The sequence below is a fragment of the Pezoporus flaviventris genome, unplaced genomic scaffold, assembly GCF_033815535.1.
Source record: "Pezoporus flaviventris isolate CSIRO_AGI_PZ_B2104156 unplaced genomic scaffold, CSIRO_AGI_Pfla_v1 ptg000001l, whole genome shotgun sequence".
Lineage (NCBI taxonomy): Eukaryota > Metazoa > Chordata > Aves > Psittaciformes > Psittacidae > Pezoporus > Pezoporus flaviventris.
Genome location: NW_026892549.1, coordinates 56,834,022 through 56,857,027, shown reverse-complemented (window position 1 = coordinate 56,857,027; position 23,006 = coordinate 56,834,022). Strand labels below are relative to the sequence as shown.

At 42.9% G+C, this 23,006-nt stretch overlaps 1 protein-coding gene across 1 annotated transcript in view; it reads right to left on the bottom strand.

Annotated features, from left to right (window-relative positions):
- Window positions 1-765: 765 nt before the first annotated feature.
- CPS1 (carbamoyl-phosphate synthase 1) overlaps window positions 766-23,006 on the bottom strand; it is a 109,024-nt gene continuing 86,783 nt past the window's right edge. Inside the window, exons 29-39 of the mRNA XM_061459519.1 lie at window positions 22,330-22,405; window positions 18,361-18,438; window positions 17,647-17,754; window positions 16,898-16,987; window positions 15,389-15,559; window positions 13,941-14,015; window positions 10,511-10,609; window positions 6,027-6,086; window positions 4,415-4,527; window positions 3,740-3,869; window positions 766-2,476 (exon numbers count right to left, since the gene is read on the bottom strand). Of these exons, the coding sequence (XP_061315503.1) occupies window positions 2,378-2,476; window positions 3,740-3,869; window positions 4,415-4,527; window positions 6,027-6,086; window positions 10,511-10,609; window positions 13,941-14,015; window positions 15,389-15,559; window positions 16,898-16,987; window positions 17,647-17,754; window positions 18,361-18,438; window positions 22,330-22,405 (1,099 nt within the window). The 3' untranslated portion in view covers window positions 766-2,377. The remainder of the gene's footprint in view (window positions 2,477-3,739; window positions 3,870-4,414; window positions 4,528-6,026; window positions 6,087-10,510; window positions 10,610-13,940; window positions 14,016-15,388; window positions 15,560-16,897; window positions 16,988-17,646; window positions 17,755-18,360; window positions 18,439-22,329; window positions 22,406-23,006) is intronic.

Genomic DNA, 23,006 nt, shown 5'->3' with positions numbered 1-23,006 from the left:
CCAGTGTTTAGCACCAGAAACAAAACATTATCACTACATAATTACAGAGTACTCAGTACATATTCAGACCTGGTGTATTTTTCTACTAAATTCCACTCTAATTATGTGAGAGTCTGTGGACACCAAAGCAGCTGCAGTTTAAGTATCTGCAGCTGCTGCAATAAGTAACAACAGGAATGTGTAAAGCCAGACTGGATGTGGTTCTGGGCAACGTGAGCTAGTTGAAGGTGTTCCTACTCATTGCACAGGGTTGGAGTAGGTGAGCTTTGCGGGTCCCTTCCAACCCAAACCATTCTATGGTGCTATGTATACGCAGATACACATACACTGACACTGTCAGGTATAGGCAGGAGAATGTTTAAGAACTTGAATTAGAAGCAGTAAAGGCTTTCCCATTTTCCAAAACTGACAGCCCCTTCTTTAAAGTTCCCATCTCTCCGATGTTTCCTTGCCCCCTGCTCTATCACTTGGCTCCTCATTTACATTTCACTGTCCCTCCTGGGGAACCAGGGCTCCTCCTTTCCCTTGTGTACATGCAGCTGAAGAGGAAGAGTATTCATTTTGTCCTGCTGCTCTTTCCCCTTCGCTTCCTCACCTGAGGCACACAGCAGCTTTGCATTAAATGATGCATTCACTGTCAAACGCAAGAATAATGGTCTTTCATCAGGCCAGTGCTCATCAATACTTAAAACTGTATAAATAAATACTTAAAGAAATAAACAGGAGAATCCAGGCCATGCAGAATTCCAGCTGAGCAGCTGTCACAATCCAAGGCATTTATTTCATTTTCAGCTCACAAGAGAAGTGACAAAATAGAAGAGGAAGAACAAGAGAATTCTGATGTGTTGCACTGTTGTTTTCTCCACTCCTAGAGATAAAGCAGGGTGGGGGGCTGTAAGATGACACCAGCTGTTAGTGGGATTTTTGCCACTGAAAATAACATGCAGGATGCACTTCCATGCTGCTTCTCCAACCACCATTAGACATGCATTTCACAACTGAACGGGTGAACACTGATGGCTTTGGGCTCCTCTGCCCAAAGCATGGGTTTTGGTTTGTTTTTTTTTTGTTGTTGGGGTTTTGTGTGTTTGTTTTGTTTTTTTCAGTAACACCTCTAACAGTGCAAAGCTCTGCGCATGGCAGGCAGGGCTGTGTTCACCACAAGAGTTAGTACTGAAGCAATGCCCATGACAAGAGCACTTGGGATATCAACCACATCAGAATTGAAGTCCACACCTGGTTCAAAATTTGGTCTTGGCACTTAGCACCTATTTTTCAGAGAGCCCCATGGTACCCAAAGGCATCATAGCCTCTGCTCACTCAGGATTCAGCTGGACAGGATGCTGGGACATCGAGTCTAGCTCATGCTTTGCCAAGAAAGGTTGGACCAGATGATCCTTAGGGTCCCCTCTAACCTGGTATTCTATGATGCTTTCAGAGCTGATAGCTTCAGAAAAAGCACTGCTGGGTGGTACCCAGCTCCCATGTCATGACAAAATGGTGGACAGCCACACACAGAAGTCTGGGGGGAGTTCTCCACTTCTGGAGCCTGATACAAAGCTGAAACAGCCTTTATGATACAGAGAGAGCTACCTGAATTCAGAAACAGAATTAATAATGGTAACGACAGCCTGAAGGATTGAGCAGAACTTGGAAGCAATTCCAAGACACACACATAACAGCCTTCTTCTCTATCAAATCTATAGGCTGAAGATGATGATTCTTGGCCACGGTTACAAACCAAGCAAAACATAGCTGCATAAAGTCTGTCAGCTGTTGTAGGGAGTCATGGGGAATTCCTGTTCCCCTGCCTTTAAAGAGCTCCTATCATATATCATTGTGGCAGGTATCCATGGTACCACTGGGTGGATCAAACAGCAGACTGTTTGTTACATAAAGTCGTAACATCCTCAATAATCAGCAATGGAAAGGGAAAAATACGTGTCTTTCTATGGGAGTTTGGGGCCAGGCTCTAGTAGTCCAGCATGAGAATAGCTGGGAGTTCAGGCCCAAGGAAGGCATTTCTAAGGAGGAGCAGTCTTGGTTATGAAAAGAAGGAACCAAGCCCATGTAGTATCATTTGTATCTCCTTTCATCTCCTCTCCTATGGTGGTGACTGGACCTAGCAAGTAATTAATACCTGATCCTCTGTGGAAATGGGAAGAAGATGATGGAGCGGCTGCGTAGAGGATGGCTTTCCACTGAGCCATCTGAAGTATTGGCTAGGAATTACTTATGTGAGGTGGAAATACAATCAGCACAGATGGTATAAAATACATGGTTATGTATTATGTATTATCAGTTACATGACTGATGTGAGAACCCCTCTGTTTTGTGGTGCCAGAAGCAGTAAGACTGAAGGTTGGAGATAGTTCTTCTATGCAGTACTTCCATTTTCAAACTGTCTGTAGTGGAAGAGACTCCTGGAGTCCAATTTCCCAGAGTATTTGACAGCTTCAGCAAAAAGCTTTGTCACCTGTCAATATAAAGCAGAGGAGGACTGAGCATTGCAAAGCCTTCTGCAGAAGGGTGAGTAACAGAGCAGGGTCCACACTTCTACACTGTCACCCTGAAACTACCCTGTGAAGGTTCAGTCCTTGAGTCCCTCCAAATCAATATCAGGTTCAAGGTGATTGTTCATGGCTGTTTCCTCCAGCCCTCTGGAGCCTGCTTGTCCTGCTGGAGAAATGTAGAGGTGCTGGGCTGCTTTGGGAAGACAGCTCTGTCCCATGAGAGCTGTTGTTTCCTCCTACAGCCCAAGCCTTAAAGAGAAAACAGGGTTGTTTTCCTCTCTCAAGCTCAGGGAATTAAAACTCCGCCATCAAAAGGGTTCAATGAAATGCATCAAGCAGGTGTGGTAATCAATTCTGGATGGGGACCCCTGCTTTGGTTGTCAGTGTGTGTTTCACTGGTAGGCAAAGGATGGGTCTTCGATTTCCATTCCTGCTAATGATGTTTGGCATTATCCTGCCTATGAATTTGCAGCTTGGCATTCTCTATGCTCTCCACTCACTCCAATCACAGCAGAAGATTTCGCACAGCTGGACACCAGTTCAAGTCACTGGGTTCCATGTCAGTGCCCACTGAAATCAATGGGAATTTGGCTGTTGTGCTTAATGAGAGCCAGATGAGGCTCTTGTGACAGTCAAAGCCATTTGCAAAGGAAGTCAAGGCACTGTTGGCAGCAGGAGTCCCACTTTGCATTACTAAATATCTCTTCCCCTATCAGTATATGAAAGGGGGTTATCAGGATCGACAAACACACAATGACTGGCAACTGGGGACTACAACAGCACAGGCAGCAATTCCACTTGGATGGCATTTTGGAACTGGATTGCCCCAAGGCTCATTCAAGAAAGCCTTGCTACATCCTGCTGTAAGGCTTAAGAACCATCCTGGGAAAAACATCCCACAAAAGAACTGTTCCTATGCATAATTTAAACATGTTACAGGCAATCCTTTGCAAGAAGGTTGCTCAGAAGTCAAAATGATACAGGAACAATTACAGCTGCACTACAGGACTCAAGATTGTCTTCATTTTGTGCCACTGTTTAACTTTGAGCAATGTTATTTTGTATAGGAGCAAAAAGAATACACATTCAAACCATTGCGTTGCCATGGTTTGCATGCACGCTGCTATTTGTCAGAGATAATGAGGGTCCCAACACACTGAAATCTGAGGTCACAAGTGCTTGAAAGCTCTTACAGCTAAAAGGAGAAAGAGCAACATGGGAAGTACCTGGAAATTAGTGAGCAGAGGAATCCCGCTGTCGATAGCCATCCTCCGGATCACATAATTATCATGGACAAACTTGGTGTTGCTGTTAGGCAGGTTAATGACCAGATCTATTTTCCTATCCCTTACCAGCCTGAAGAGACAATGCACAAGAAAGCATCACAGTGTGTCTTGTGTAATGGAAACCTATGATGAATAAGACAGCCATGGAGGTAAACAACACTGAAAATGTTCCTTTGAGCTTAGTCTCGAGGAAGGTTGAGGAGTTAAAGGCACTAAGTTGTGGCTCAGGAGTTCAGGCTTTATTTCTGTTCTATTTAGGTGATACAAAGCAATATTCAGCCTGCAAGAAGCTCAGCACAATTTTGTTAAAGGCATGAATGACTGTCATTAGAGACTAAAATATACAGATGTCATGTATCCTTGTGTGAAAATGTAACACGGAGCAATACATCCAAGCCCTGTTAAACAGGGTTGTTCAATAAGATGTTCATTAACTAAGCTGAAAACTCCCTGCTGTGGCAATTCCAGACAGAATCAGATAAAGCAAGACTTTTAGATTCACTCCGAAGTTCCGTTAGATCACTATCATTGATCTTCATAGAGCCAGCAATTTGCCCCTTCTATTTGCGGTCCTGGATGTTAACACAAGTTTGACAAGGTGGGTATTACTCCTACCTCCTGACCGGAGGGAGGCTTGGACTCTGGCTTTCTTGTGATGGCCATGCCACAGGAATTGCTGGGATACCATTAGCATTGAGCCACTCTGAGGTTGCTTCTGTGGCATAAAGCTGTTAAGGGAAAAAAGGTTACTTATTGTGTGCTTTATAATACCCAAACTGTTCATTTACTGCATGTGGGTCTGATCCAATACACAGCCTGCTTGTCAGAGCTGATTTTGGAGGGCATTTTTCATCACAAGGGTGTCTCTCCACACAGGGACACACACAGAGAACAGCATGACTTTCCCATCTCTCTGTTGTCTGTGATTTGCCAATGGATGATAGTCAATGAATGGTCGTAACACATTCAGAAGCAGTTAAGTGGCTTAGTAAAACCTAAATCCCTCTGACATTCAACAGGGCTTAAGTTCAGCCTCTTGTAATTTTGCTCTTTTTTGGCCTAGGCACCAAGCTTTGAAAGGGAGAGCTGTAAATCCATAAATCCAGTAGCTACACTAATGCCACTGAGGAAAATAGCACTCAAATACTCTCACCAATCTTCTGTGGCTGCGTTGTCAGTTATGTTTCAGTAGGGATATGGATGCAAAATTATGCAGAAGAGTTACAAGAGGGATGTAAACACCACCAAAAGCTGTCTGCAGCTTGGGAGTAGTACTGAAGATGAAGCATTGGAAAGACCTTCTCCACACAAAAGGCTTCCCCTTCCTCTCCCCCTACCATATGTGGCATCCTGTTGGCATTTTTGTATCTTGTAGAGCGCTTAGAGGAGTTTTATGCTGGTTTTGGCCTGGATAGAGTTCATTTTCTTTATAGCAGCTGGTATGGGGCTATGTTTTGGATCTGTGCTGGAAACAGTGTTGATAACACAGGGATGGTTTTGGTACACCTGAGCAATGCTTACATAGAGCCAAGGTGTTTTCTGCTCCTCACACCACCCTACCAGTCAGCAGGCTGGGGGTGCACAAGGAGTTGGAAGGGGACACAGCCAGGACAGCTGACCCCAACTGACCAAAGGAATATCCCAGACCATGTGGCATCATGCTCAGCACATAGAGCTGGAGCAGTAAGAAGGGGGGACATTCAGATTGATGGCGTTTGTCTTCCCAAGTCACCGTTATGGGTGATGGAGCCGTGCTCTCATGGGGATGGCTGAACACCTGCCTGTGATGCGAACTGGTGAATGAATTCCTTGGTTTGCTTTGCTTGTGTGGGAAGCTTTTGCTTTACCTACTTCATCTCCATCCATGAGTTTTCTCACTTTTACCCTTCCAGTTCTCTCCCCATCCCACTGGGGGCAGTGAGTGGCTGTGTGGGGCTGAGCTGCTGGCTGGGCTTAAACCACAAGTTTATAAAACAAAATCCTGGCTGTAGGCTGACAGCAGAGCCAGGGTTGTTCTTTCCCTCATGACAGTCCCCTATGTTCAACTAAACAATCACGAAAACTTCTGGTTTACGGATCACTTGGCTAAAAAACCTCTTATACTTCAAAAAAACATCTTTTTTTCCTCTACCTCCAAATAAATTTCAGTGTTCTCCATTTCTGTAGCAGGCTGAGGTCATCTGAGATTTTGAAAACACTCTAGCTTTAAATAACTGAAAGAACCTACCTTAAAGCCTTCCTTATGCAGCAGCTCCGCTACACTGAGGAATCTGGGGCGGAAGGACTTCTGGAAAAAGGAAATATGTAATTCATAATACATACCCACACCTAACAGCATTTGGAAGTAAAGATAAGAGGACCTCATGTAGGCATCTGCACTTGAACAAACCATTTTGGAGCTACAGGTGAGTGAAAATTTGCACCCAGCATAACATTCTTCAGGATGCTGGAGGTGCAGCAACGCAAAGATCGGATGCAACACATGCACTTCTCAACGCCAAGGCAGGGCAAACCTTGCTTTTACCCTTAGCCTAGCATGGCCATTTGCAAGTAAGATTACTGCAAGCTCCCTTGTCACTGCTGGAGCTATTCATAGCTTAACCTTTATGGGTAAGAGCTCAATATTTTGATATTCTGAAGGGTGAATGATTTCCTACGAAGAAAGGGAAACAAAAAGGGTTTTCTGAGCACTCTGCAAAGAGCCTTATTCTGAAAGCCACCTCATTCTGTACACTAACTGGAAAATATAAATACACAATGTGAGAGGGTTGGCAGCTTCCCAGTCAGAGAGAATGGTTCTGCCTTCTGGTCAGGGTCAGGCTTTCACAACACTATTATAAACTTCTATCAAACATGTACTGAACACTTGTGACACATAAAACAGCCTCTCCATGGAAAGAAATTACAGCTGTCAGCCTGCATCCGAGCTGCCTCAGATTTACAAGCTCCCTGAAAGAACCTGTGTAAGAAACCATTAGTTACTAAAGGTGAAAAGTACAAGCAGATTTATGTAGTAGGAGATATTTATTGTAGGCGAATTGCACCCTTTTCCTTTATCAGAAACATTCTATCTCATATAACCTCTCTCCAGCATGCCTTGCTATTTGTGAAGGGTTACATCTTCAGTTAATTCAATACCACTACACCAGTTCTCACTGAGATTCAACTCAAAATGAAGCCCACTCATCTCCTGTGATAATCTTGAATCCTGTATTCAAATGCAGCATGGAGCCTGCAGAAACTCTGCTGTGTAAGGAACCAAGGCAGAAGGTTACCTTGAAACAACAGACTGGGAGTGCTGAGATTTAAAAATAAAATACTCCATCAATGCTTTCTGCATCTCGTGGTCACCAGCACAGATGTAAGACAGACGCATTCCATCCCAGAGATATCACTGAATAGCCCAATCAGGGAAGAAAATAAAATGAGCTTTTCAACTCCTCTTGCATAAAATATAAATTGCTTAATGGCAGGCTCAGGGTTTCAGCATCATGGATTTCTTCAGATTGTGAAAAGAGGTCAGACCATCAACTTGTATAAACTGGCACAGATTCATCTGTCTAATGAGAAAGCCATTCTCCGTTTACCATGGGAGAGTCTCAGGCCTTTAAAATCCAGTGGAACCTTGACCCATGCAATGTCAGAGTGCTCACAAGGGAAGGACACCCCAGTGCGCTCATGGTCCTGGCCGGCTGCCCAACCTGCCTTGTGCTGTCCCACAGACCTCAGTGAGTGCTCGCCTGTTTGACCCTGAGGAGGATTGCTTTGTTAGCAACATAATCCTAGTAGGATTACCACTGGAACTGCAACCTGTAAGCACATCAATGTGGGAGCCCCTCAGTAAGGCTGGATTCATTATTGCAACCTGTTTGGAGTGCAGATCACAGCACAGTCATTGGACCCTTGATTTGCAAACTACCCCAGAGTGAAATATTTGCAAGGAAATCAAGATCTCCCTCTCTACTATGGTTAACTACATCTATTTGATGCCTTCAAGAAGGAAGCCTCCTCTCACCTCAACGTAATCAAGGTGCAGGATACCAAACAACACAAATACGTTGAGTCTAAACACCTTTAAGGGAAACAGAGTTCAAGACCATTTCATAGAATCATAGAATAGTTAGGGTTGGAAAGGACCTTAAGACCATCTAGTTCCAACCCCCCTGCCGTGGGCAGGGACACCTCCCACTAAACCATGTCACCCATTTGGCTTCTTATTTCTCTGCCTGCAAATGTTAGAAGTCCAGTCTGAAAATCAGAGCAAGCTGCTAGTCATGGAGCAATGAAACCTCCAAAAGCAGGATATGTTTGGAATTCACCATCCACTGCAGATGGAACATCGCACCTTCCTCAAGGACAACCAAGTGGTCTGATGTATGTGGTCCTGATAAGAATCAGCCGCAAGTGAAGCAGAACAGCTTGCAGAAACCATCCTGCAGTTAGAAAGCCAAGGACCTCTGCCTGGGGAGACACCTCCACCCTGTCACCCCCTCACAGCAATGACATTTAAATACTGATTGTGGAGAGGGGTGACCTGGCATCTGTCCTTCTAAGACTGTATTTCCCCTCTGAGGATACACTGACAGCTTTGCCTCTTTGAGGTAAATGACCCCATGTTTGTGATTAAAATGAGAACAAGGCTGCCGGTGTTCACAACCCACCTTATGCCCCATTCCTTGCTTCTGCAGTGAGAGGCTCCCCTTTTCTCCAGCCCTTAATATTCAAGGAAGACCACTCATAGGCTACACTTCAGGTCTAGGTCAGGATTTCAACCTTCCCTTCTTACAAGGCTTTGCTTCCCCTCTGTTTCAAAACAAACCATTGAAAAGGAGGTAGGTGACAAACTCCAGAGCTGTGAGGGAGCAATCCGTGGTTCTCAGCATTAACTTTACAGTTCTTGTTTTGGAGTTTAATTATGTAAGAAATATGCTGAGATGAAGAGAGACCTTTATGTGATTGATCTGTTGTTTCCAAGGTTTTTTTTCAAGAAAATGAACTGTAAACCACTCATTAAAGAGGACAAAATCTTGTTCCTTTTAAAAGGTTTGGGAGGTTGAGCTTTTGGGGTTGTTTTACCTTTTCCTTCCCCTTCTTATTTTTGTTAAGACCTTTGTACAAAAAATATTTGGCTCAGTTTAGCAGATACTGACACAGAACCTACATAAATGCTTTCTATAGCTAAAATTACTCTCTGCTGCCTGCTCACTTTTAGCTGCTATAAGGAAAATAAGCTTAAATTTTAAACACTGAGCTCTATCCTTTTATTTTCTTCTCCTGGCTTTTATTTTCCCCTTTTTCAAATTCTGGTTTAAAATGTGCAGTGATTAGATATACAGCAGACATACAGCAACAACTGCCCAGAGTTTCATACTGAACTTTTACACTTTATCTAGGCAGCAAGCAAAGACTTTTCTGCTAACCTGAGGTATCTTAGAGCAACAGCTTCAATCTGCAGATGTGTGTACACACGTGTATATTTAAGGACAAAGCAGTAATCTGTCTTAGCAGAAGTCATGTTCCATTCTGGTCACTTTTCATGCACTTCCTTCACATCCTCTGCTGGCACAGGCAGCCCAACACATTTTTCACACCCCAGTTGTCTGACAGGAAAATTCATCTATTCTTTTTGTTTTATTGGCTTTATGCAATCCTGTAGGACATAAGCTTCTTACAAGCAGTAATACCTAACCCCCTAAAGTCCAAGCTCTACTCTGGTATGGAATCATTGGACCTGCAGAACATGTGTCTGAGAGGAAGTCTCAAAGAGGCAAGATACAGAAACCAGAAACACTACTTCACAAATGTAGCATTGGTCCTTCTTTTCTGAGCTACTGACTCCTAGCTGACAGGAGCTGCATGGGAGGGAACAATATTGGCCATGCACCATCACCAAACAGGGAAAGGAATAGTGGCAGCCATGCCTCTAGGCAGCCAGGAAAGCAGGCTGCAGGGTGAAGACTGCTGTCCTTTAATCCCTTGCCCTACTGCACTCAAATATATTCCCACCATGACTCCAGCAAGGAGAGGATCATGACAGCATCGTACCTGGTGGAGGTCTTATTGCCTGACAGTGTTATAACTATAGTATATATATATAAACACCAAAAACTATCCCATAACACCCTAAAAACATAAAATCACAGAATGGTTTGGGTTGGAAAGGACCTTAAGATCATCCAGTTCCAGCCCCCCTGCCATGGACAGAAGAGGTACATTCCCCTAAACCAGGTTGCTCCAAGTCCTGTCCAACCTGGCCTTGAACACTGCCAGGGATGGAGCATTCACACCTTCCTTGGGCAACCTGTTTTGAGGGCATGATGGCAATATCATGTTTTCTATAGTCAGATGAGGCTACAGGTCTGCCTGGAATGAAATGGAAAGCTCAGCAGGTCTAGCTTTGCAGTATGGAAACTGCCTCACCATTCTGGGGGGATGGAGGAGGACTGGTTTCCAAAAGGCAAGAGACAATGTGCATATGAAGGGAGTTTATATATTAGGATTGGAAAGTAGCATCCTCAGGGTGCCCATCTGGGAGAAAGCAAGGAAGGGGCTCTGAGTTCTAGCTAGGACATTACTCTGAACTCAAGAGTATCTTCTTCAAGATGGATTGCCGAGAAACACATTTAAGCCATACACTTGAATGAAAACAAGGCAACAGTTACTGAGTTTCTCTGTGTCAGTCCTTCCTCAGATTTGATTTTCAGGACTCACCTGGATTCCAATCAAAATTCCTTCCTTAGGGAATGTAAACCCAGTGGCAAGCATAGCCTTCTGGAAGGCAGAATACACATCCTCCCCAAAGCATGCGACCTGGCAAAGAAACAAAGAAGGCAGCATGAGGGGAAAAACCCAAACCAACCCCATTGCTTTAAAAAGAAACAGGATGAATTCTTTAAATAGGCTCTTTTGACTGCTCCATGTAAAATCAGACAGCTTTTGTATGGAGCCTGCATGGGGGGGGGGTGGGGGGGCAGGAATCAGAAAATTGCTGCAGACAAATCTCATCATTTTAATGAAGCAATAATGGAGGAATCAGCAACGCTTTAGTTTCAAACAGCACACCAAGGAGTAACAACAATTGATTCTGCTGAGTTATGGGAATGCTGTACACAGCTTCGATCTTTGGGAGCACACTGCAAATTGTTGAACATTACATAATGCTAAAACAGCAGTGAGTGTTCTGCAGGCAGGCACGGTGGTGCACTGTGTGCACACTGCAAATGGGGCTAAGACGGCACTGGTGCTGCCAGGTACTTCTGGACTTTGTTGTGAGTAAACCACGTTATAAAAAGATACCTTTTCCATTTGAAGTCCACAGATGTATGAAATTCAAGTAAAAAACACAGAATGGTTTGTTTTGGAAGGGACCTTAACACTCATCCAGCTCCAATCCCTGCCACGGGCAGGGACACCTTCCACTAGAGCAGCTTGCTCCAAGCCCCTGTGTCCAACCTGGCCTTGAACACTGCCAGGGATGGGGCAGCCACAGCTTCTCTGGGCACCCTGTGCCAGCGCCTCAGCACCCTCACAGGGAAGAGCTTCTGCCTAAAAGCTCATCTCAATCTCTGACAGGTAAAAGCCATTCCCCCTTGTCCTGTTACTACATGCTCTTGTAAAAAGTCCTTCTGCAGTGTCCTTGTAGGCCCCCTTTAGGCACTGGAAGAAAAGAACAAAGCAATCATGCTAAATCATAGTAATTTATTTTATATAAACTAAAACCTGATAAAGAAATCAATACAAATAATTTAGCAGTTCACCATCATTCAGAACTGCCTGTGGAGCTCAGTTGCTCACAGGTGGTAATGATCTTCTGAAGGAACTGAAGTGTGTTCCTTTCTAAACTTTGGGATTCTGATGACAAAGAGGAATGCACAAATGTTTGTGAAAATTAAAAATGACAAAAAGAAAACAAAATGAAAAGCCAACCAAACCAATCCTCACTTTTTCTGACCAGTTACACATGTCTTGAAAACCAGAAGCAGAAACTGCCACAGATTTTTCCCTTTGAAATAACAAATCTACACACAGAGATCGGATAAAGGGGCTTATGAAGAATTGCTGTCCCATTTTCCTCTTATGGTCCTTCCCATCACAAAGTGAGCACTCACATTCATGGGCTATTACCATGGTGAGCAGAAACCAGTATTTCATGGTATGAGAACAATAATTGATGATTTGCCAGATTTTGTGCATTAATAAAAGAGCAATGAAACAAACAAACATCCCACTAGGGAATCACAGGCTGATTTGGGTTGGAAGGGACCTTAAAGCTCATCTAGTTCAAACCCATTGCCATGGGCAGGGACACCTTCCCCTAGAGCAGGTTATTCAAATAATGACAACTAGTATGTCAGCTTTTCTCTAAACACTCATCCTTGAGTATTCAGGCTGTTCTGCAGTGTATCTGGCTGAGGGACTACATATGTCCTGGACTGCAGGGCAGTAGACAGCCTTGTAAGGCTTGGAGCAGGGGTTTCCAGTCTGCCAGGAGAGGTTTATCATGGTGTGGTCAAAACAGTCATAATACACCAAGGGACCCCAAGCACTGTGTCTTCTACTGTTGTGGGAACCATGACTTCCAGCAAAATACATCTCTGCTAGACAAATGTGACAAATCCAAGCCGTGTGTGTGTGAAGAAAGTCTTTGAGGAATAATTGAGCACTTTACCCAAAGCAAGCTATTATCCTTACTTTACTCATAAGAAAGACTTTCATAACTGTCACATTTTATGGCATTTGTGAATATGGATCTTTCCAACTCGTAAAAGTTAATAATCCCTTCTTTATGACCAAGGTAATTGCTAACTCCATATAAAGCTCAGAAAAATAATTCTTGCCCTTAGTTACATTTTTTTCTTTTTCTCTTTTTTTTTGGGGGGGAGGGATGCCTCTGTAGTCAATTTTGTTCTGAAAATAAGGAAGTCATGAAGTCACTTGGCTTTTATCTGCCTATTAACTACATTGAAATCTTCTGCAGTACTGATTTCCTACACATTCTGAAGAGTAAAATAAAGTAATTCTAGAGAGATGTAGAAAACCTATGGCTGTTCTTACCTTGTATCTGGGTATAGTGCTTTTTTATACTAAAATGATAAGGCTTTCCTAATGAAAGCAACTCATGTAGACATACCCAAGCTCACATCAAATGGAGCAGCCCAGGCTCTGCCACCTGCCTAGCTGTGTTAGAGCACAGTTAAGCCTAATCTAATTGCCTCAGCATTTAATCACTTCCCAAGTTGGCTTTCTAACCCAGAACAAGTTTCTTGCTACTTCAACTCTTCTTTACAAGTAACAGAACAAGCAAGTCTAAAGATAGCTTGGGTCTATCTACAGAAACTATTGACAGCTCACAATAACTCATAAACAAACCTCTTTGTTCTACATGAGTTAATATCTCTTCAACTGACACAGATGGAAACCTGTACCCCTTGAGGGGTGAGAACTCCCATCAGTGCTGAGCCAACACAGGAAGAGGAGCAGCTTTGTGCCTTCACAGTGTCTCCGGTGTACACTTGGCACACATGTCAGATGCAACTCGCAGCCCTGCTATAGAAAGAGTGGGTAAACTAGCCCAGTCTCCCCCTCATCCTACTGACAGCCAGTACTGCAGCCATCACATTTTATTCACTCTTCCTTGCCTTTTGCACCTAGGGACATGCCTTGATGGTTACAAGGCAACAAGAAAAAATATCACCACACATATATGTTGCCTTTAAGTAACCAGCACGTTCCAAGGCCAAACGCTCATGACCTGGAGTCTTGATACTGCTCTTCTGGTATGTGTCAATGGAGGGATTTGAAAGCTGTAAGCATTTGTCTTTCCAGAAACAGATGATTCATAAAACAGACTGACCCACCAAGAACCTCCCAGAACCCAACAGCTCTCAGATAAACTTATTACAGGCTGTCACACCTATTAGGTCCAGCTCATGGAGCTGACATGCAGGTAAAGAGGGCCATCCAGTGGCTGAATAAACTGGGTTTTCCAGGAGAATGTGTTTTTACAGCTATGAAAGATGCTTTCAATTTTCTGAAGAAGCTACAGATGCCATCATGATTCAGGCAGTAATAAGATCACTTTCAAAGATTCATGATGTTTAAGGCCCCTTGGTTTAAGAAAAAATAACAAATCAAAAGTTACCTCCCCAGTAGAGGCCATTTCACATCGGAGAACAGGGTCAGCATCTCTCAGCCGGGACCAAGAAAACATTGGAGCCTGGTGAAAGGAAGAGGGGGGAGAGTGAGAGAATGAAAATTTAATGGATCATTTAAAAATATAAAAATCCAGCTACACTTGGAAATGACAGAAAGAGACAGACATGAATCGATCCAAAAAACAGCACTGGTCAAGGTTGGTAAGCAGCTGAGCACTTGGCAAATGAGCTCCCTCAGCATCTTGATGATGGGCTGGAACAAATAAACATGTATTTCACCAATATATCATCCTTCTAACTCTTGCAGTCCTGCTCACACTCTGATGGCAGATTTCTAATCTGTGGTAGCCCACTATCACTATAATTTTTAGGAATATCATTCTGAAGCAGAACATCCACACAGAATACATGCTGTATAAAAGGCTTTGTAGGGAAGCGTTCAGAATATAGTTGGGTTTTCCACTCTGTAGCCAGCATTCCCTGAAGAGACAAAACTCTTGACTGTTAAACTAACCACAGTGCAGAAGCCCCAGCTCTTAATACTAGACATTTATAAAAATAAATGAGGTTCACAAAAATAAAAAGGTCTCAGACTAGAATTTAAGATAATACATATCTGTTGCATCAAAATCAAATGTAAAGCTACTTCTAGACTGACTGGCTTGGCAATAACCTGATCTGACTTAGGCTACAGATTTGGCTTATATTTTAATAGGTCTTTTATCAGAAGAAGAACATTAGGTGCTTTCTATGCCCTTAATTTTCACTTGATATGGAAGATATTAAAGCTTCAAAGTGTTTGTAGAAACAATTCTCATTATCTGTTGTATTTTCTGCTCTGCTGTTCTAGATTTTTATGATGATGAACCTCAGTCTTTTTTTTCCACTAAGTATTCAAAACAGCTACAGTATACATTGGTACCTTGGGTGCTATATAAGCTTAGTAATTATGAAAAATAAAATCTTAGCTGAAATTAAAGGACCTGAAATTAAAAAACTCACTCCTGTTTTAACTGGTGGTGTATATAAAGGGGATTCCACGCATTCAACAGGCCATGTCCCAGATCCTGAAGATAAAATTGGAGGGGCATTCAAAACACATGTCCACGCATATATTAGATAGTATTATGAAACAGCCTGAACTTAAGTGTTCAATTCTGCAAGTGCATATTCATTATGTAGTTCATAAACATGATTCAGAGTAGGTCAGAAGTAAGAGATAAAGGAAGATTGATTTTGTTAATAATCACTGGCTAATTTCCCTTCCCTTTAGAGTTGTCTCTAAAGTTTCCAACATACATTACCATCATACAAACTACAAAGGTCAATTTGGCCTTTGGCAAATGAGTAAATTAATCTTTCTGGCCATTAAAGTACTAATTGCCTGTTAATGCTCTGTTGTGGGGTTTTCTTGGTGTTCTTTTGGAAACCATACCTTAATCCCGACATATTTGGATGGAACAATGGGATGTTCCAATGTGGGGAGGGATGACTCATTAATCTCTTTTCCAATCATCACTTTTGTGGCCACATCAATGAAGTCCACACCCAACGTCTTGGATACAAAAGGGAAGGAACGTGAAGCCCGCAAGTTGCACTCTATCACCTGACGGGATTAAAAAGGAGAAATACCAGGGTCAGACACTGTGCAGTGAAGAAATAGATTGATTCATATTTCTGGAAATTAGTCCTTACTCCTCTTAGTAGAGATGCTCATCAGATTACCACTTAAAAGACACAGAAACTGAATTACAAACAGCAGTGAGGGATGGGTAGTACCCAGCTTGAGATACAAGGAGCCTGATGTTCTGCAGCTGAGTTTCATCTCTGTTATATGAAAATTAGAACTGAGAGTAATCCAAAATTCACTTTGGAAAATGTGTTGCACTATACCCTCAGGTAACGTGCAAGAGGCATGGAAACTTATGCACAGGCATTAGTTACAGCCTTAAGAAGCCCACTTTGTACTTTTTCCATGGTAATGGCGCTTCAGGAATGACAAGAATCCTTACCAATGTGCCTCATCCACATGCAGAAGTCATTCAGTGACCCAAGCAAGAAACAAAGAAGTTCTGTATTCTGCTGAGAAGAGCACCACGGAGTTGTTAGCAAAAGAGAAATCTCTGTGAGTGAGAATGAAGGATGGCAAGAATAGGTAAGTTAAGATAGAATGGCAAGCACAGCTGAGGGAAAGTAAGGATGGAAATACTCCAGCATTCCCCTCTGTAGAGTTTCTGAATAATTATGTGTGAAACAGAATCAAGGCGAAGAATGGCAAGTACATTTTTCTCAAGCAATAGCTCAAACAGGATCTTTCACCAATAATGCATCTCTTCTATACCACACATCAGGTTTTCTTCCCATTCACCACTTCCTCAGTCATACCCTGCTCACATTCCTCTGACCTTCTTCCATTAACAACAGAAAGTCAGCTGTTACTCATGAAGGGTCAGAGGGCTGTGCTTCTGCTGGTGATAGCTACTAGGACTATGAAATTTAGATAACCATCTTAATGGCTTATATTAAAGGCTTAAACACTTAAATTTTCTTGCTTTCTTTCCAATGCTATGGGAGGCTTATTTTAATGATCAAATAGCTAAAAATGAGAGAGGATATCAGAAATCTAAAAGCAATGATGTTCAGTGCATAGGATGAGGCACGGGTCCCACTGCTGTCCATCATATTCAAAACTGATAATTTTGGGAAGGACAGCACCCCACAGTGAACAAATCCAGTGCTGACAATGTCAGACTCACTTCACCCTCCATGCTCTCCCCTACATAGACAGGGAGAGCTGTGTGACTAGGTGAGCCACACATCATCAGACAAGACAGTCAGAAACCCACAGGTGCCACAGAGTTTCCATGGCAGGGAATGCAGGAGCCATGCACCTAATTAGCCAAAGCAGAGCCTGACTTCCTCCAATAGCCACAAGAGCTCTTACCAGCACATCATTGCCTCGCACCAAGAACTGAATGTTGAATGGACCAGAGATGGCAAAGGCATTTGCAATCTTTTTTGTAGCAGCTTTTACCTATAAAAATAAATAAAAATGTGTGTGTCTATATATATGAATCAATCAATCCATAAAATAGACAGCATCGTGTCAAAAAGTCACCTCACATCTGGATTCCTTTAAATGTTGTATCTCTCTGCTCTAGCATATTTTTTCTCTCTACCCTCATTCTGGCACATTTCATTTAGAAAATGCATTTTGACAACTAAGTCTGTATCACTATGCTTATTCCTGAAAAGTCAATGTTAGGTGAAGTTCATCCATCCTGATATCCTTTGTGGAAAAGCAGGCAGCTAGAAAGTCATACACCTGATCTAATCATTTAAGGACTGTGGGAGAAAAGGAAGTCAAAAGTGAACTGTGGCATATAAATGAATGAGACAATCCTTTATTGCTACAGGAGCTGGTTTTAAGCCAATGAAACAAAAAAAAACAGTGAGTCTGAAAGTGTGTCTGTCTAATACTTAAATTAAAGGATGATCAGACGATCCTGTGTACAGTATAGCAAAACACAGGGAGCACACTGACATCCTACACTTGCACCTATTGCACTGGCTTTTAAAAAACCACTGGTGGTTTGTTTTCTCTGCTGGTGACCAAGCTCTCCCAAGCAAAAGGGGAAATCAGCTTCAAACTCTGATTTTCTTCTCTCTTTTCAGTGCTACTCCAATGCCTACCTTCTCCAAGGCTCCCTGGCTAATAGTCTGTGTGGGTAACATGAGGGTGGCATCTCCAGAGTGAACACCTGCATCTTCCACATGCTCTGAAATAGCATGTGAAATAACCTGCAGACAGTAACAAGACAGCAGTTAGGCACCTCACCCTCTCCCATGAACTGTTTTCCCATCTCCAGCCCAGTCTCCTGAACAGAGCTGTATTCAAAAGAGAATACAAATGGGGGGAGGGACAGAAAAAGGAATTTCCCAATATTTTAGGCCTGAAGCAGACACAAGACATAGGAAACAGGGGGATGATATTAGTGTCTCTGGTTAAACAAACTGCAAACATGATAAAACCTACCATCATCTGGAGTTCCTAAAGTTACCTTCCTCTCTAACACACTGTGGTAATATCGTAACACATGCTGATACAATCCCCACCAAAGTCATTTGTGAAGCCAATGATTTGTCAATCCAGTAAAAATTATGTTCTAAAGGATTCCTTCAAATGGTTAAGCAATACTTTAAAAAAAACCCCTATTTATACAATATAGTAGGTTGAGCTTTCCTAGCACGATGTTTTTGAAGCTAAGATGAATTCATCTTTACTTGTTTCTCTGCTCTTCTCAGCATGACTCCATGGCTGTAGAGTAAATCACTGAAACCACACATTTTCACAAATCTCTGATCCTGAAAAACAAGCTTAATATTAAAGAAAAGCAAAGTTCTTACTTTTCCTGCCTTAGCTACAGCATCCATTTCCACCTCGCGGGCATCTTCAATGAATTTTGTGAGTACCACGGGGTGATCCTGTCATCAAGACAAGATAAAAGAAGACAGTTTTTATTTGAGAGAATCAGGGGATCATCCAAGTGCTCCACTGTTCACTACCAGAAAACCTTTGGAAGCAGAATCGCACAAGACCAATCTATTAATATCTTTATTTCCACAGATAAGTGAACTTTGCAAAGAAATAATGAAGGGGAACTTGTCGTGATTTCCCCAAAGCCACTGATGAATTAGTCTGAGTTCTCCATAAAGTCACAATGACATAGAAATTTGGGACAAAAGCCACAAAGAGCTTTCAGGTGAGATCATGGCAGAAAGAAGAGAGTGGGACATGTGCATGGATCCAGTGGTCCTTACCTCCATGATTTTCAACTCTCCTTCCCTCTGAGCCTCCCAGCACCTCCCTGTACATAACTGCTTCATAAAGTAATTGATTCTTAGCAGACTTAATGACTTTGTGTAGTGCTTACTACTTTAAAGAAATTTTTAGGCAACCAATCCATTCCTTTCTCATTTCTCTGCTGGGTTTCCTAAGCCTCCCAGGGAGAGAGTTGCCCTAATTACAGCTGGCCAGGAGCAACCTGTCCTGACTCCCAGTAGGTTGCCTAGTATACACTGTTTTCCTTCCTCTTCCTGCTTATTTCCAGGATGCTAGCACACACTTCCCACTCTCCTCTAGTGCTTTATCCTTCCAGACACTGGCTCCAACAGACAGTTAAAAATGTAATCTACATTCTTCCTGGCCAGCTTTATGTCTCAACATTTTACCTGTCCCAGCCACTGTTAACTGCCTGTTATTTATTAGAGAATAAAATGGACTAAATGACAGCCTGTGCATGCTCAAAAGGCTCCTCCAGAAAAAAAAAAACAGAGCAACTCCAAAGGTTGCAAGACAATTCCTTACATTTATCAGTGCAAGGGTAAATTCACAGGCAAGGACAATGCCACAGCCTACACGGTTTCATAAATTTTGGGGTTTGTGTCCTGTAACTCGCTGTCTTGCTACAGTTTTCCACCAGAAGATTTTATATGTCCATAGAACTTTGCTGTCCTGGGTTCAGCAGTAGCAGTCAAGTTTCTCCTTCGGGGTAGCTGGTGCAGTGCTGTGTTTTGACTTCCATCCTGGGAACAGTGCTGGTGATACCGATGTTTTTGGTTGTTGCTAAGTGATGTTTAGCCTGACCAAGGACTTTGGGAGGCTCATGCTCTGCCAGGGAGGAGGGGAAGCCGGGAGGAAGCAGAGACGGGGCACCTGACCCGGGCTAGCCAGGGAGGTATTCCATACCACAGCACATCATGCCTGGGGTGGGGGGTAACTGGGAGTTACCTGGAAGGACACGGGCTTCCAGGTGGGACTCGTTTCTTGGCTGGTGGTATCATATTCTCTTCCCTTGTTATTTTCCCTTATCATTGCTGTCGTTGGTGGTAGCGGTGGTGATTTGTGTTGTACATTGGTTGCTGGACTGTTCTTGTCTCAACCCTTGGGAGTTGCACTCTTTCGATCCTCCTCCCCGTTCCTCTGGGAGCGGGGAAGGGGAGGGGGAAGGGGGGGGGGGGGGGGGAAGGGGGGGGGATGGGGAGGCAGGGGGGCTTCGATTGCTCTCCGCCCAGCACCATTCACTGGGAGTGAGTGAACAAGCTGTCTGGCTAGGGTTTAAACCACGACATTTGCTTACTCCAATGCATCTCACACAAGAAGTTTTGAACATGACTGGCAACATAAATGCCATAATGACACAAAACTAACAGCAAAGTAGCTAAAACAACAGACCACCGCTGGTCAGGCACTTTATCTGGAGATGCTCGGTTGGATGGAGCACAACCAGGGGAAGCTTTGCAAGCAGAAAAACGAAGCCAGTGTCCCACAAACTGAACATGTACTTAGGTTTAGTTGTATGCTCACTGCTAACAATAGTGGGACCACTCACAGGCCATAAAGACTTGATGAGACTAAAAAAACCTCCCTAATTTAGAAGCAGAATACAGTACTTTTGTTCTGGTTTTCCTTTTGCAGGTTTAGCTTCAACTATGCTATAGTTTTTGTCAATATGAAATACTGGATGAAAAAAGGAGTCTTTCCATAGCAGTCTGACTACACTAGGAAAAATTGAGTGTTGAAATCTAGTGTAAGTTTCAGCAGGAACAGGGCTAGAGCATCTGAAGACTCATGGTGTAAAACCACTCATGTCTGCAGCAAGCGTCAGTGCCATGTTGTGTGGCAGAACTGGATGCAAGCATCCCATGGGAACATCCACTCTCTTCCCTGGGAATACATCATGTATTAACTTCTACTCCCAGCAGGGCCTCCTGTACCAGGGACAAAACACCTCAGCAATGCAGAACAACACTGCCCAATTCAAGTCAATCAAGCTGTGACAAGTTAAGCTGACACAGGGTCACTTTCCTGGTCCTATAGAGTATCCATGGCCATCACAAAGCCATCCAGCAGCACAGAAAGTCTGCTTCTGTATATGTGTTTGGAAACACAAAGCAGAGTACTTAAGATAAAGTACAGAAGGAAGCAAGGTGTTTTGGGAGGCTGAGCACTGCTAAGAATCCACCAGTGGTTGACCATGTAGGCTTTTGAGAATTAGAATTCCTTCTGATGGAAGTAACAGCGATACCCTTCTGCTTTCAAAAATCCCTTTAAAGTTGTTCAAAGATGGTGATGAGGGGTCTGCTTGCTTCCACACTTACCTATCCTTCAGGATACTATCACTTTGCAAATTCTCTTTCATTCCATCTTTTCTTGCAGAAATGCTACCTCATACACTTAAAAACCACACGGTTTTGCTCTTGTTCAAGCTTTAATCACCTAAGAAATCCCCTGAATAAGCAGTAATATGTCTGGCTTCCACAGCCAATTGTGTTTTCAGAGAGTTCATCTTTGACTTACTCATTTTTAACTCCAAGATTCCTGTGACAGCAGTGTTTATGGTGCTACAGCACTGTTCTGAACTGTTGAAAGGTCAGACTGTTGAATTCTTTATGGTCTTCATTCAACCTCAAGTGTTTAACTTTCTTCTCCTGCCATATTCTCATCTCCCCAAACATCCCTTGTACAACAACACTGACAGAAGGTATAGAAGAAATTCTGGGTTTGAGTTGTTTACTATGTTCTGAGGCATTTATGTCTTTGGGAAATTACTTAGATTTTTCTTTTCTAAATTTCAATGTATTAAACCAAATCCTTCCCTTTGATAGGAAAAAAAGGACACCTAAAAATCCCCAAATTAGCTTTTGAAAAACATTTCAAATGGAAACCAGAGCTTTCATCTTGTGCATTGTGTACTCTGCAGATCAATAATCCCACTGGATTAACAGCAAGCAGGCAGCAGTCCTGCTTTTGTATCAGAGGAAAACAGTTCTCAGCACATGGTTTGGAGAGTTAAAGGTCACAGCAAAAGCTTGCAAATGTTGCTGCGTTTAAAAAGGTTAAAAAATTAAAAGTCATTGGTGAGACTGGTGAGAGAGAAGATGCCAGGATGAAGTTTGAAGTTGGTCAAAGAAGCCAGACAAAACAGTTCAGAAAGTGAGTGAAAGATGCTATGAGTTCTGTGCTGGCTGGCACAACGTACTACTAGTGAGCTTGCATGGGGTAGGAAGGGTGCCAGTCAGCTACCCTACATCTATTTACATAATTAACTGCTCAGAAATTGATGCCTGGGTACAACAGCTGACTTCCACCCCTGCTCCATGTGGGCATCTCAGTGTTGTCAGTTAAGGATGCTTGCACAGGCTCCCATAGTCTGCCTGCTAGAGGAGTCAAACTCTAATTTCACTGCCTCCTCACCAAACAAGCAAGGGAAAGGGTGAGGAAGATGCAACACAGAAACAGAGAGATGGAAAACGCAGCAGAGACAGAACAGATACAGCAAACAAAAAACACAATAGCAGCACAAAGACTGGTACCTGAGAGACTCTGGTGGCTTTTGCTAAGAACTTCTTCATTTCCTCTTCAGTGAATACAACATTCATTGCGGATCCACTGTACGAACGGCAAAGAAACGAGATCAGCTTCCATTGTGACTTTGAGGGAGAAGACCAGCTTGTTAGATACCACAGCACGGGGTTGCCAACTACCTTTATATGACAGATTAGCCAAGCAAGCTCCTGACTTGTCACGTGTTTCACTCTTAACTGAAAGAAAGGCAGAGCTGATACCTAATGAACCTCCAGTGAGTGATTCAGGTCCCTTTGAAAATGATGTCACGTTGGTCATTTCTACCACTGATGCTCAGCTTCCTCTTTGTTTTGATGGGCAAACTCACAGAAGCTGTGGCGAAAAGTACAGGAAGGATCTATCCTACAAAATCAGTCACTTCAGCCTATGATAAATAGACACAAGTACTTGTGTGATTATACTTACCTGACTACCTCTTCAGCTGGTGTAAATCAATAGTGTTCAATTAAATCCAAGGACCTATGTCAATAGCACTGCTAAGGATGCAAGCTGGTAAACACAGTAAATAACTGGTAGGAAAAATGCATTTAGTTTTCCAAGGCAACTGGCAGATATTAAAGGCTGTATCTGTTCAAAGGATGATGAAGTCTAACTGTGGACCTGCTGCTGTTCTGCAAAAAGAGGC